The sequence below is a fragment of the Sturnira hondurensis genome, unplaced genomic scaffold, assembly GCF_014824575.4.
Source record: "Sturnira hondurensis isolate 20B ecotype Veracruz unplaced genomic scaffold, ASM1482457v3 Scaffold0010128, whole genome shotgun sequence".
Taxonomy (NCBI): Eukaryota; Metazoa; Chordata; class Mammalia; order Chiroptera; family Phyllostomidae; genus Sturnira; species Sturnira hondurensis.
The window spans coordinates 8277140-8292821 of NW_028082759.1; the positions used below are offsets into that span (position 1 = coordinate 8277140).

At 35.0% G+C, this 15682-nt stretch overlaps 1 protein-coding gene across 3 annotated transcripts in view; it reads left to right on the plus strand.

The window, feature by feature from the left end:
* Window positions 1–15682, plus strand: part of TLL1 (tolloid like 1) — a 160947-nt gene that overhangs the window by 96737 nt on the left and 48528 nt on the right. For all 3 annotated transcript variants that reach the window (XM_037058344.1, XM_037058345.1, XM_037058347.1), the window contains 3 exons: window positions 821–945; window positions 8847–8962; window positions 14504–14606. In XM_037058344.1, the coding sequence (XP_036914239.1) occupies window positions 821–945; window positions 8847–8962; window positions 14504–14606 (344 nt within the window). The remainder of the gene's footprint in view (window positions 1–820; window positions 946–8846; window positions 8963–14503; window positions 14607–15682) is intronic.

The window sequence follows — 15682 nt, forward strand, 5'->3', positions numbered from 1 at the left end:
CTATAAATGTTGGTATTTATTGTGAAATTAGACTATATTTTTGGTACAGTATATTCAGAAATTTTAGTTATGTGCCTTAACTAAAATTGTGAGTTTCTATTAGAACCTTGGGTACAAACAAGTCAGTATCTATACCTTACCCTTATTGGGGAATCACTTAGTTGTTTGATTATTAATTTTACCATGAAAATTGTATGCTTTGTGTATGTGTGTGTATCACAAAATTAGTGTGTTTTAAACTCTCCTATCTAAAATTTGACGCTTTATTTTTCCTTGTTCTTTAACATACACTGTAATACTTGGAAGAAGAATTCTTAGAACACTACTAAGGTTAAGTTAGTGTTTAACTTTAAAAAGTAACCTATATACACATGTATATGTGTATTTCATTCCCCTTTTACAATTCTAATAACTCCAAAAATATGTATTGTAGGTTGTCCTTAAGAAAATGTGCCTCTATGAGGAAGACTTGTTTTATACTTGGCAATTTAAGGGATTCTTAGATCTGTTTGAAAAACCAAAGCAAAAGCCATGTGTGCTATACTATATAATATTCTAGATTTCAGAAATCACACAGTATAGGCATCTAAGGAAAAAGTGGATATCATCACTGACTTTAGGCTAGGCCTAAACATATTTAGTACACAGTATTTTTCTACTTTGATGGAAGTGTTTTGAAAGTCTGAACACTGTTTAAAGCTCAGCATGGATATATTTCCTCTTTGAATGACTTGAGTTTGGAAAAAAACCTATTACTTGTTAGGAGTAAATGTGCCTCAAGTGGGTGACTTATGTGTGGCTTGCTTCTGATTTTTTTCAGGGGGATGTTCCTGGACACTATTCTCCCTTCTCGTGATGACAATGGCATACGTCCTGCAATTGGTCAACGAACGCGTTTAAGCAAAGGAGATATTGCACAGGCAAGAAAGCTGTATAGATGTCCAGGTATTGCACCATACAAACACGGAGCGTGACTGTGCCAGAGGGCGCTCTTCCAGATGAATAAGCCACGATTTACTCAGCTGTTTACTCATTTCTTTCCATGCTGGCAAGCGATGTGTTCAGTTCAAAGTCAGTAATCATAAAATGAAATAGGAGAGAACCCTGGAACACCCACTGATATAATTAAAAACAAATTACTAGAAATCAAATTTTCAGCACAAGGATAGTAGGTTTTATTTCTTTCAGTGTAAGGCGTAAAAGCAAAAAGCATGTTTGTCTGATAGCTGTTATTAAATAGTTGCATGATTTCATAGTTGAATGCTGCATTTCCTTGCCCACATAAAAAGAATATATTTTATTTAAACTTTAGAATCAAGTCCTAAATGGTCTTTTCTTGCAAGTACCATCATTAATTGTATATAAATTAAAATGCTATTATTGGAATTGAAAACTGAGTTGCAAAAAATAAGTTTTAACCATGTTGTTAGTGAGCTACTGTGAGGTCTTAGTAAGAAAGTTCTAAGAGAACCTAGTGTCCTCCTGGTCCAAGAAAAGAAAGAGTGTCCTTCCAATTTGGAAAGCTGTGTATTCTATTCACCTACTGTACACTCAAAACCCTTTGAAATGCCTTATATCAAAGCAGCATGTTTAACTTTACTTAAAACAGCTTTTCCCAATTTTAAAAAATATTTTATTTATTTATTTTTAGAGAGAGGGGAAAGGAAGGAGAAAGTGGGAGAGAAACATCAATATGTGGTTGCCTCTCACATGCCCCCCACTGGGGACCTGGCCTGCAACCCAGGCATGTGCCCTGATTGGGAATCGAACCAGCGACCCTTTGCTTCACAGGCCCGCGCTCAATCCACTGAGCTACACCAGTCAGGGCAGCTTTTCCCAATTTTTGTTCCTGCATGTATGTAAAATACACATACATATGTGGTACTTTTGTTTGGTGAATCTAAATTTCCACAGGAAAGTTGAATGTATAAGCCATTGGCACCACTGTGACAAAAGATATGGGTGATCCTTGGCTAATTTCTGGTACTATTGGATAAATTATGCTTCTTAAATTTCAAAATAGAAAATTATAGGAAACATTTGGTGATTAATAACAACTAGATAAATGGATAGTTCCCATACAAAAAGCCATTTTGATCACTCTCTAAATACATGCACGTACGTTATATTTAAAGAGCACATTTGAGGTGCATTTGTACACTGAGCTGTAGCAAAGTCAGTCAGTAGGAATCAAAAAGTAATCATACACATGGCATTTATTTTCAACCTGTGACTCTTAAATATTTTAGTTATTAACAGGAAAAATTAGTAAACATAGTTTTCACTTGAGACTTTAATAATGAAAATGGATAAATGGACTATTTTCTTACTTGAAATATAATAATATTACATTGCTTTGTTTTATATGGCAAAACTACATTCATTCAGGCACCACCACTGAGAGTGATGTGTTTCAAAGTGATATAAAACACAAGCCACTGTACTGCAGCTTATGCAACTGCATGGAATAAGGGAAAACTAAAGTATAGAAATATATATATTTTAAAAAGATGTGTTAACTTTCAGTTCTCAAAGTCTTTGAGCATGATTTGGACTGCATTTTTTTGTTTTTTACTGTTTTATTTAAATATAGCTGGTATTCAATCTTATATTAGTTTCAGGTGCATAATGCAGTGATTCAACATTTTTGTATCTCACAATGTGATCATCCCATTAATTCCAGTAATCATCTCTTCTTAGTGCTTACCAGTCAACTCCCTCTCTTACTTTTTCTTACTTTCCCTCTTTCTGTTCCTTGTTCCCATAAGACACTGTAACCCCTCTTCCATTTCTCTGTCTGTCTGTCTGTCTGTCTCTCTCTGGCTGTTAGTTCTGAGCCCTTTTTATGGTTATGTATTTAAGGTTGTTCATTCCCTCACAATAGGAGCACTAATGATATTGTTTAAAAATTTACTTGTTTTGGCAAAATACAGCTCAGCTACACTGGTGCAGTAGGTTTAACAGTAGCTCCAAGTACGTCAATGGAATAGTGGTAAAGATCTGTAATTAACATGTTGCTGTCTAAATAGGGTGTCTTATCTGAGAGGCACCTAAGAAGAAAGTAAGAATTTATAAGGTGATTAACTGCACTGAAGCTCAGTTTTATTGTCTATAAAGTGGGAATAATAACACCTATATACCAGAGTTGTTAAAAGGATTAAATAATCTATTACATGCACAGGACTTAATTCACTGCTTAGCAAGTAGTAATTACTTTTTAAACAACATTTATGGTAAATATCATGCATTCCTCAATGGAGTGCTTTTCATGTGCTCTCTCTGTATTTTCTGCTGCTCGTGGGTGAGGCTTTGGGGATGCAGACATCGAGGGATGAGATGACACAGGGACCTCAGTACAGAAAAAAGAAGAATTTATAAGTTGACATCTGGTTATGCCTAGGTTTTATTACAGAGAGGAGCGGCTATAAAACTGCATACTTCTTTGGAGTTTGTCTTACTGTATTGTTAGAAATTGTTAATGAATAGTCAATAAGAGGTATTTGCCTACTTTTTACTCCAACTTTTTTACTCTGCACCAGGTTGTGCTCAAAGTTCTGTTATTTCTGCATTTCACAGAGATGTCCTTAGAGTTTAATCTTGAAAGGAGTACTGGCCTCGTTCACACATAGTTATCCAAGGCTGTGGCTTTTATGGCCTCAGATAAGTGAGGTGCTGGGTCCAAGAGGACAAGTGTTTCATAGGCAGGTGGTGAATACTGTTGCTTCTCCTTCAATAATAGAGAAAATGTATTTCTGTCTATCAGAAGATGAACAACATTAAAAATGTGTATATTTTTAATTCCCTTAAAACAACGTAAACTTGTTTTTTGTGGGACTTTCTAACGGGTAAATACTTGTAATTCATTACTATATTTATCTATTTATTTATGCCAAAAATATAAGTTAGATTGGTATCTGAAACATCAGTTCCTTACTCTATTTGTGTGCACACTTGTCATGAGGAAGCTTCATACAGGAATATAGTATTGTTTTTAAGGTGATGCAATGAAGATAAGTTTTAGTGTAGATTGTTTTCATTGCCATTACTTGCTCTCACTTTTAGGAGCAGGCAAGAAAAGTCTCCTGCACATTGCCATGTGAAGAAGGATTATGGTCCTTTATAATCTTGCCACTCTCCTGATAGAAGAAGAGGCCGTCATCCATTGCCAGACCACATAGGCCCATGAAGGAACAGGGGGGGAAAGGTAGAGCTGCTCAGCACTGGGAGTGGATAGGTTCCTGGTCACTGCTCCCCAAAGGCCAATCCCCTGTCCTTGACCGATTCCAACCCTGTCTAGAATTAAGACATCTTCATGGACATCAGCTAATGCTACTTGCCTGTCATAATCTCTTGCATCCTACATACTGTCAGGACAGAAAGTGTCCACACGGGGGTGGAGAATGAGTCATCTTCATAATTATTCATCTTCCTTTTATCCCAATAATTTGCATTTTGCTCGTGAAACAGAAACTCTGTGGGGTTTATGAGTTGTAGTATATCTTCTTCTTTTCACAAATGATTAATTTGTTCTCTTTCTTTGCTGGGGGAGGCTTCTTCTTGGGATCGATCAGTTTATCTTTTTATTTCTAAGTTGCTTAATTTAATTCTTCTCTTGATATAATCACTGATCTTTATTTGACTTTTTTCTTAATTTTGTTTTTCTGTAGCCCAATAATCTTATTGCTTGTAACTAGTTAGTACTTATATCAGTTATCCACCCTAATATTCTGTCAGTAATTCTCAATTAAATATGTAAAGTAACAGTGAAATTCGGAATGTAAAATAAACTGATACATAAAATAAAGGGGCTTCTGAGGATATCTTCCTTTTATATGTGTTATGTGTTCATTTTGTGGACAGTGAAAGATAAAGGTCTAAGTTCATTTTTTTGGATTTGCATACCTAGTTACCCCAACACCATCTGTTGAAGAGACTATCTTTTCTCCATTGTGTAGTCTTGGCATCATTGTTGAATATCATTTTACTGTATGTGCTTGGGTTAATTTTAGCTCTTAGTTCTGACCCATTGGTCTGTATGTCTATCTCATGCCAATACAGATAGACATACTGTTTTGATTATCACAGATTTATAGTATGTTTTGAAGTCTAGAAGTATGAAGATTCCAGGTTTGATCTTCTTTCTCAAGATTGTTTTAGCCATTCAGAGTTTGTGATTCTATATGAATTTTAAGGCTTTTTTTCTGCCATTTTTTTTTTTGCAAAAAAAGCCATTGGGACTTTGATAGGGATTGCATTGAACCTTTAGATCACATTGGATAGTATGGAAATTTTAGCAATATTAGGTCTTCCTGTCCATGAAGACAGGATTTATTTCCATTGCTTTGTTTTATTTCATTCTTTTAGTGATGTTTTGTGGTTTTCTTCCATTTTTTAGCAATGTTTTGTAGGTTTTAGTGTACAAATCTTCTGCCTCACTGGTTGTTATTCCTAAATTTTTATTCTTCTTGGTGCTATTATAAATGGGATTCTTTTCTTTATTTCTTTTTCAGATTATTTGTTGTTAGTGTATGGAAATGCAACTGATTTTTTCATATGTAGCTATTCTATCCTGCAGTTTTGCTGAATTTGTTTATTCCAAGTTTTTTTATGTGTGTGTGTGGAACCTTTATGGTTTTATACATATGATGACATAAGATTATGTCATCCACCTAAAGAGCTAGAACTTTAACTTCTCAACTATGTTTTAATTTCAATTAGTACAGAGATAATAACTTACTTTATATATTTCTTAGAGACTTTTTTCCTGAATACAACTATGTTTGATAATTCAAAGACACATTCTAACAATTAAGACTGCATTTTTCCCATCTGTGGACAAGGTGCATAGAAAGAAGACTTAGGCCATTGTAATATTTGGCCCATTACAAAGCAACTCTGTGAAGTACCTATCAGCAAGATAGTCACTTTGTAGAAGAGAACACTGAGGTTGAAACTTATGAGTCTTACTTGTGTGATATAATACGTAACAATGCCATAAAATTTTTCTCATCCATATACCTTGCAGAGTATATGGACAGACTATGCATTTTAGTTATTGGCACAGTTTCCCTTGCTAATTTTTCTTTAATTCCTTAATAATAAATTTCTCTTTTTTACATTTGAGCATTTATCCACAAATAGCTGGGAATATTGATGAAAATCTTATGTAGTGGAAGTTGAGTAGCCCAAGACAACCACTCTTATTGAGGATACTGAACCAATAATTGCCACAATTTGACTTTTGTTGCTTGTACTTCTTAATTATTAGCAGGTGCTATATATTTATTAAATTTTTGAATTTATGTGCTGTATTCTTTTTTCATTTATAGTCCCTTGTTTTCCTTCCATTATATCATTATTGTTATATTTTTAGATTAAATATATTTCTTTTTTTATTCCACTTTAGGAAGTACAGTACCAGTATTCTGTGTGGCTTAGTAAAGTTTTTGGTCATTGCAGAATTTATATTTAAACTGCTGTGAATTATAGTTCTTTTCATTGAAGCACACTCAACTTCAAAATGACTGTCTAGTGTCTAAACTGACTTTAGTAAGAAACAGGTTGATTGCATTAATAAATTTTAACAAATTTTAATTTTTCTGCGGGTTCTTATAATATTATATTTGTCAAGGCCTATAGATGACTTATGAAAAATGTTGAATTACATATTTTTGACCATGAGCATTTTTGTTTTCTAAAGCTTATTCATTAGAGAAACATTGCTTACTGTTTACTTTAAATTTCTTTTGTTGTGTAAACATAACAAAATAAATTTAAAGTGTTTGTAAATAAACATTTATATTGTATCAGGCTGTTTTTGTAGCTCTATTGTGTGTTTTCAAAGTCATCATCTTTCTTCATATAAGATATGCAGAACCATTTATAACTTATTGAGGGTTTAGTGAGACAAGAGTTTGCTTGCTGGTAGCTATGGCTCTGTAATATGGTAATATCTCAGTTTTGATTTCAGTCACCTTGAGAGGGACAGAACTGTTCTTTCAAACTGTTGAGTAAAAGTTTAAACATGCCTGGCAGTTTTTGAGTGAAGGATACTTAAAGCATCCTAGCTCACACCGTTGGAGAATGGCTCTGACCACTAGCCTCGGCTGAACCAATGAACTAATTACTCTCTGCTTTTGTTTTTGTTGAAATGGCCCTAGAGATACCAATCACACTGATCCGAACGCTGTGGAGGTGATAATTTGTGATTTCAGATGACTGGTAATTACTTCCAAGAAATTAGACAGGCTTAGTAAGAGAAAAACATAATTGCTTTTCTAGCAATTTGTACTTATGATCAACAGAAAAGAGAGAATAAATAAACATCTATATCCTGTTGGAAAATTTGAGTCTTCCATGATGTTTTTTTTTAAATTTTATTTTAATTGTTGTTCAAGTACAGTTTTCTGTCTTTTACTCCCATCCCAGCTCACCCACCCATCCCTCCCCAACTTTTTCCCATTTCCAATCCCCCTAGTTTTTGTCCATATGTCCTTTATATTTGTTCCTGTAAACCCTACCCCCTTTCCCCTAAAATTCCCTTGAAATTCCCTCCCCTTTGCCCTCTGGTCACTATCAGCCTGTTCTTTGTTTCAGTGTCTTTGGTTATATTTTACTTGTTTGTTTTATTGTTTAGGTTCCTGTTAAAGGGGAGATCACATGGTATTTGTGTTTCACTGCTGGCTTGTTTCACTTAACATAATGCTTTCCAGTTCCATCCATGCTGTTGCAAAGGGTAGGAACTCCTTCTTTCTTTCTGTTGCATAGAATTCCATTGTGTAAATGTACCATAGTTTTTTGACCCATTCATTTACTGATGGGCATCTAGGTTGCTTCCAGCACTTGGCTATTGTAAATTGTGCTGCTATGAACATTGGGGTGCATAGGTTCTTTTGGATTGGTGTTTCAGGGTTCTTAGGGTATAATCCTAGCAGTGGAATTACCAGGTCAAAAGGCAAATCTACTTTTAGTTTTTTGAGAAAATTCATTCTGTTTTCCATAGCTATTGCACCAGTCTGCAATCCCACCAACAGTGCACTAAGGGTCCCTTTTCTCCACAATCTCTCTAACATTTGTTGTTTGTTGCTTTGTTTATGACGGCCATTCTGACTGGTGTAAAGTGGTATCTCATTGTGGTTTTAACTTGCATCTCTCTGATAGCAAGCGATATTGAGCATCTTTTCATGTGTCTCTAGATCCTCTGTATGTCCTCCTTGGAGAAGTGTCTGTTCAAGTCCTTCGCCCTTCCATAATGTTTTTATCTTTCTGTTTTCATGGGCCTTATTTGGAGAAAATTTTTCATTGTGATGACATTTTAGAACCATTCTTACTGGTTATTTATTGGTCACTATTTAAGATTCACTTTTTCAACTTTGGAATGGAATTTACTATTGAGCTTAGCCTCAGTTGACATAGAATATCTTGATAGAATGTTTCCTGTGGTCCCAGAGCTACAACTAGGTATCACTGGCCTGACCAAAATATGGGTCACTTACAAGTTGGCTTCTAGCTACTTGGGAACGAATGGCAAAGGTGTCTGTGAAAAGGAACTTTATGCATGCAAGATTATTTATATCCTAATCTTGTTATATAGGAGGCCCTAGTGATCTCATTAAGTATAGCAAAATTCTGGTAAGAGAGACATAAAAGGAAATCCCTTAGAAAGGAAAAGTCTATTATAAAATACAAATACATATTCTGGTCTAACACCAAAAGATTTAAGGTTTTAGTTATGATACCCATACCTTTTGTAAAATTAAAGAATGAAGTTATCCTTTTTAGGACACATGGATATCATCTTTTTAAAAAATCAAATGTATGGTTTTTTTTTACTATTTTTATTCCAGCGTGTGGAGAAACCCTACAAGAATCCAACGGCAACCTTTCCTCTCCAGGATTTCCAAATGGCTACCCTTCTTACACGCACTGCATCTGGAGAGTCTCCGTGACCCCCGGGGAGAAGGTAGTTCATTGCAGTGAGAGTTCTCTCTCCCTCTCATCTAAGTACAGAGGTTCATTTTTCTAGTATAAGTGGCTTTATGTTTTATTTTGGTTGGACTCATTAAATAAGAGGCTGAATAGTTCAGAAAATGTATAGTGAATTTTAAAAGATTATTGTATTCTACAGAAAACATACAGAATGGCCAGTATAAGAGCAAAAAGTCTTATTTGTTAATTTCTTTATTAGATTATGGTCATTAAGAAGGAATAAAACATGCTGTAGAATGCTACTAAATCTGTGTCTCTGAAGATAATCACGTGGATTATTATCTAAAACACCATGGCACCCTTTTGACAAGCATTTGAGTACTATATTTTCAGCACTCTGGGGAATTTTTTTAATTGGGAAATTGAATAAGTATGTTAAAAGTCATAAGCATGAAAAATCTAATGTTTAAAATTCATATGTTAGAGACAAAATTAAGGAGTACTATACCAAAATAATGGTTATTTCTCCCTGTTGGATTAATATATAGGTTTCATTTCTTTTTCTTTTTATTACCTATGGTAAGCATATATTACTCTATACAGAAGAAATTATTGAAAAAGTAGATTATTGTTGCACAACAACGTGAATATATTGCATACTACAGAACTGTACACTTAAAATGGTTAAAATGGTAAATTTTATGTTACTTGTGTATTTTACCACAGTAAAAAACCCCGACGTCATCAGTGTACATGTATGTCTTTGTCAGAATGAGCCTGCCAAGGTACAGACAGATTCCTGTCCAACCTGAGGCTCTTCTTGACATTGCACAGTGCATGCTGGTAACAGTCCAGAACGTGCACCTGAGAACGTAGCTGTGTTCAGCTGATAAAAGCATACAATATCGATTTTTCCATCCCTCAGAACTGATGGACCTTTTAACAAGGGTAGATTTCTTAGGCATTGAATATAGTTCACATGTTTTTTTCTTTTCCTGTGTAACCCATTTGAAAGCTATCATTTGACTACTTTCATTTTGTAAAAAAAAACCATCTTGTTAACCACTCATGTAATGGTTTACACATATGGAGTCCGTTTACAATACAATGTTTATATTGCCAAAGGTACTGCTTAAATTTAGCAATTGCTGTATAGACAAGTTGTTGACTCCTAAAATGTGCCTTCTGGTATGTGAAAGAAATCTTTGCTATCAAGAATCTTATGCAGCTATATCAAGGACAAGGCCTAGTAATATAATAGATGATCTTTGGAAAATAATTGAAGAAAGCAAAATACAACTTGTCATGGATTTGCAGAAAGATAAGAGAGCTCAGATCTTGGAGCTGGTGCACTTGGTGCGGAGAAACGTGGAGAGCAGTGACTGAAGAGGAAGGAGGAGAACATTTTTAGCAGCATTGCAGAGTATCATTTATAGACATTGCAATGGATTAGCCAGAAGGTTGGAGGGGCGTTGAGGAAAGGGAGGTATACAGAAATGTCCCTGTGAGTAATTGGCAATGATAAGGCCAAATGTCACAATCCAGATACTATCATATACATGTATGCAGAAAAATTATTTTTTATAGCATGATTCAACTCCTGTTTTTTTGCCTACCATACAATTAATCCCTGATGGAACTGCGGATCTACCGGAGTCACACAGCTAGTCTGTTGTAAGCCAGGGACTTGAACCAAGGCCGTTCTTCTGTAGATTTTAAAGTAAGAATCCTGTATGTTGACCTGTTGATTTTCCCAGGAAATTTTAATATTTAAGCCAATATTTTTATGTTTCCTGGTATAGTTGGATTAACTAAATTGGACTAATACTTGTATTTCATAACAAGTAACTGTTTTCAGCATTTATATTGGAAAGAATGTCTGGATATGTAGCTTGGAAATAATAATATATGAGAATCTTAACAATGCTTCAGATTATTAGTGTTTCCTACACATTATCTAGTTAGATCCTTCTGATTTAATTCTGTGGAGATCAGCTTGATATGATGGCCTCCATTTCACAGTGAGAAAGTTCATTCAACCTCAGAAATGTGGAGTCAACTAACTGCTGAGACGCTGGAACTTTAACACAGGCTTTCTGCCTCCCAGTCACAAATGGCTTCTGGTTGTAGGAGAAGATGCAAGCTTTTTCCTTAAGCACGATCCAGCCAGAGCTGAACAAAACTTTAATGATTAATTATTATGCCAGGAATTGGCATATTTTTCTGGAAAGGATATACAGTAAATATTTTTAGCTCTGCAGGCTATACTGTCTCTTTCAGATACTCAATTCTACCATTGTTTCTCAAAATCAGACCTAGACAAGATGTAAAGAAATGGTTCCAAGAAAACTTTTACAAAAACTGGCTACAGCCCGGATTTGGCCCCTGGGGTCTAGGTTACTTACCCCTGTTCTTCTCCTTGTCTCATTTCTGAGAAAAGAACTGTAGTTTCCCTAAAGAGCTTATAGACTTGTCCAAGCTTCTTTCTGGCTGGAGCCCAGAAGTCTATTTCATTTACTGCTTTTGATTCTAATATCCCTTTTGAAAGAGCTATTTAATAATATTAATCTAATTGACAAGGTTTGTAGCATCTTCCCCATCCTCAGGACTATAGGCTGTCAGTGTTGTTCTGCTTGGTCTTTCTGTGGTGCTCGTGGAATTAGCTGAGGTAGTCAGTGATGCCTTTGTTATGTTGACAGTTCATTGACATGTCTTTCTCTGGAGACTTGCAGACATTCAGTCCATAAATAGATGATCTTTCTTTAGTGTCCTTCACTCTGCACCACTGCAAAACAAAGTGTTTAATAAGCAAACTCCACGGCAACTGCATCAATTTAACTTCACAGAAAGATGACCAAAAACAAATCTTAGGCTTGTTCCCTGTATCTTCCTCTGGCACGAGGGAATTATGGCTCATTTTAAATTGATAAATGGTAATACCTGTTATAAATAAAACATCTATATGGTTGTGCTTAGTAGTTTTTATTTTGCCATTCTGTGAAAAAAAAACCATATTTACATACAATAGCATTACATAAAACAAACAAGCATTTTCCAGTGTTTATCATTTGTAATTCAAGTATGGATCCTGTTTGCATCCTTAGTCAAAGGCTAGCATTTTACTTCTACATCAGAGCCCTAAGATTTGATTTTTAGAAAACCTAATCTTTATTACATTTTCTGCTTCTAAAGGACTCTGTGTTTTTTATTAAAGTAGGCCAGTTTTGTTTCTCCATGGTGCTTGGCGTTTAAAATAGAAGATTAAAAACAAGATAGGAAACTTTTCTGTTTAGAGTTATTCCTTTTCCAAATGTGTGTGTGCATGTGTGTGTTCCAGACTTCAAATATTAACTATTTGTTAGCAATCCAAACACATTGTTTCAATTCTGAATAAAATTTGATGATATACATAGTTTCAGTTTAGCTGATTTTTTTCTTCATTGAGAAGGAAGTTGAAATTATTTGCACACTATTAAAAAATTCCCCTTTAAATCTAAGAGGGAAGCCACAAAATAAGCCTTGGGGTCTACCCATGGCTGGGTCTGTGCTCTGCTGGAATAAGTGAATTCTTGCATGATCATACAGAGTTGCAATCCTGGTGATTGCTATAAGGAGAATATACATGCAAATAAAACTTAATGTCAGACACTGGTAGTATTCCCCATTTAAGTAGCAGATGGAAAGTAAATACAAAGTTAAGGAGAAAACCCGCACGTTATTTCCCAATTATGTCCCAAGAATAACTTAATATTGCATTGGTATTCAGAGATGGAAGGGAAAACAGATTGGGATCTTCAGAAAAAGAGTTCAGAAATTATGTATTTTGATAATCAGCTCTTGAGGATTACTGAAAAAGAAAGAAAGTGATAAGTCCTTTGTCCTTGGTTATTTTGGAAATTTTTGTAAACATTTTTGGGAATATATGAAATGATGAAATTAGGTGAAGGAGAAGAAAAACAAAGGAAAAAACACTATAAATAAGGTAGATAAAAACAAATGAACCATTTTATTAAAACCAAATTATGCCATATCTTCTGTATTACATTTTAAAAAGTGTCTGTATTTTTACATCCTTGGTAGATTTCATCTCTTTGTAATCTAGAAAGCACATTTAAAGGAATTGAGATACATTGAATTCAAAGGTGAAATGTTAATGCCATTATAAGGTATGATGGTCTCTCATTATAGTTAGATAAATTCTTAGTTCCTGTCTCTGTAAAACAACTATTTACATATGCAGTTATAAGCAACTTTGGTGTACAATTTAATGTATATCATTGCTATACATTAGCAATGTATAGCAATGATATACATTATTGCTGTTGAGATATAAGGTGCCATAAGAAATATTGCTATGCCATATCTTTATTCTGAGACAAAGTAAGCTAGTTAAAGATTGATTTGCTATAGTACTTAACTTTCATTTAAATAATCAAGAAAGGGGAGAGGTATATGTTTCCTAATGCAAAAATGATAATAATATCTAGAATATGGATTCAGGATTAATCGATATATTTTTTCTTTTTCTTTCTATTTTTTAGTCATTCTTTGAGAGTTCTCATATCTAGATTTTTATATCATCATAAAAGGATTATTTAAGTATTGTTACAAAGTATAGTTTTATATTAGAAACATTTTAAATATTTATAATTTGTTGCTTTTAGCTAAGGTCTATTTCAGTTTTGGGAATAAAGAACAGGTTCGCTATATACCTTAATCATTTGGGCTCTTTTAAGCAGAATAGAGTTAGAATAAGCTTTGGAATATAAAAAATATTTTCTGAGTGAATTGTTTCAGCAGGTAGGTGGATGTCTCATTAGTTTGGCTCTCTTTTTCGTGTAACGAAGTAAAAGAGTTAATTATTTGAAATGTACAGTCTTTTAATAAAGCAATGAGAAAGTTATCTTTCCAAGAGCTGTTCTTGAATTATCTTCACAAAAAGCAGCATCCTTTCCAAACAAAGTAAGAATAAAGGGGCGTGTACAAGATCTAACTCGAAGGGCCTTTGAATATATATATCCTTGGATCTAGAGAAGCATAATGACATCTGCCTTTGATTACAGTTACACGGGCAAATTCAGATCTAGAGCTGTTCTCAAAAGATTTCAACACACACAATAACATTATGTTCTAGAAATATGGCACATGGTGGCTATTTTTAAAGTGATTGTATATGTCTGACTGGTCGTCTTTGAAATAAAATTCTTTAAAAGAAGACATTTATGGTGAAATCAGAATTTTTCACAGCTTAAGCCATGTTTATCTTGGAGAATTCAAAATCAGCTATATGAATAAAGGTTTCTGTTTGTTTCACAGTTGGTCGAATTGACAGAAACTTGGGTTTAGTTGCTGAAGTGTTGTGCTTTTATATTGTTGAATGTTAATGAGAATGAGGAAATTGGTTTTTTGCGGTATTTATGAAGAAAAAAATGCTAGACGAATACTAAGTTAGGAAAAGAAAACCAGCATCTGTTTGTTTTCAGGGGAGCGCTGGCTTCCTGACCTCCAGGAATCCAATCTCCAGGAGCAGGTGCAGTCAGTTTTACTCTCTGTGTTGTTTCACTCCGTTTTGCAGATTGTCTTGAATTTTACCACCATGGACTTATACAAAAGCAGTTTGTGCTGGTATGACTACATTGAAGTAAGAGATGGATACTGGAGGAAGTCTGCACTCCTTGGTAAGAGACGATTTACCTACTATGTGGCTCTGCGTATAGTCTGTCCTGCCTAAAATCATCTTAGAGCTAAAACTGTATGTGGCCAACCTTTTTGTTTCATTGTACTTTTGTAAACCCCAGTAAAAATACTCACAGACAGGTCGATAAGTAGATTGATTTAAACTAGCTTGAATTATGAGGGAGTACTCAGATCTGATTTAGCATAATGATTTAGAGTAGCTTCCCCATGTATTGTGTTTAGGGTGGCTGCTCATCACAGTGTCTCTGTATTTTTAATTTTAAAAAACATAGTTTTAATGAAGAAACCAGAGAAATTGTGTGTGTGCCTGTGTTTTGTTTCATTTGTTCAGGCAGTAGTAGAATGGGAACTGTTCAGTATGGCTGTTGGTAGCTGGCTTCCTACACCAGGCATTTTAGCTTGGTCTGTAGACGACACAGTTTTGCTTTGCCGAGAGTTGTTCTTGTGGCTGAGAAAAGACCTACGACGTAGTTTGTGTCCGGAGCTCAGATTCGGTGCTCAGGAAAGCCTGCTGCCAGCATTGAACCGCAGGCCACACCATTAACTTGCACGAGGGACTTTTCTTTCCTGTTGCCTCTTTTCCTGAACAGCGAGAGCTGTGGTGAGCAGGGCAGTGTCTACTCTATGTGGATCTTTTTGAGGTTGTGACTTTTCCTTTATTCTTAGAAGCAGCTTTGCTCATTTGTGTGTGAAGTACTGTACGGATCTTCTTTTTTCTTACCACCTAAAACCTATTGATTGTACACTGTCGTATTCAAAGTGGCAGAGGCCTTGGTACGTCCAGGAGACCTGTAGAAGTGTTTAAAAGGAAGGAAAAAAAATAAAGACTTAAACTAATTTGGTAAGTCAGGTTGAGGAAAATATGGTCTTGAGAATTTGGTTTCTTAGCCTACATGGAGCAGTTTCTGATAGGTGCATGTGCAGTCCAAAGAAAACACTCCATTTGATTCCTCTTGTTGGAGCACCGAATGTAAGGCTCAAACGCTGGGGAGCACGACCTTTCAGAGCGCCCTCAGCATTGCACTCGGCCGAAACTGGGGGCCCTCCACACTGCTTC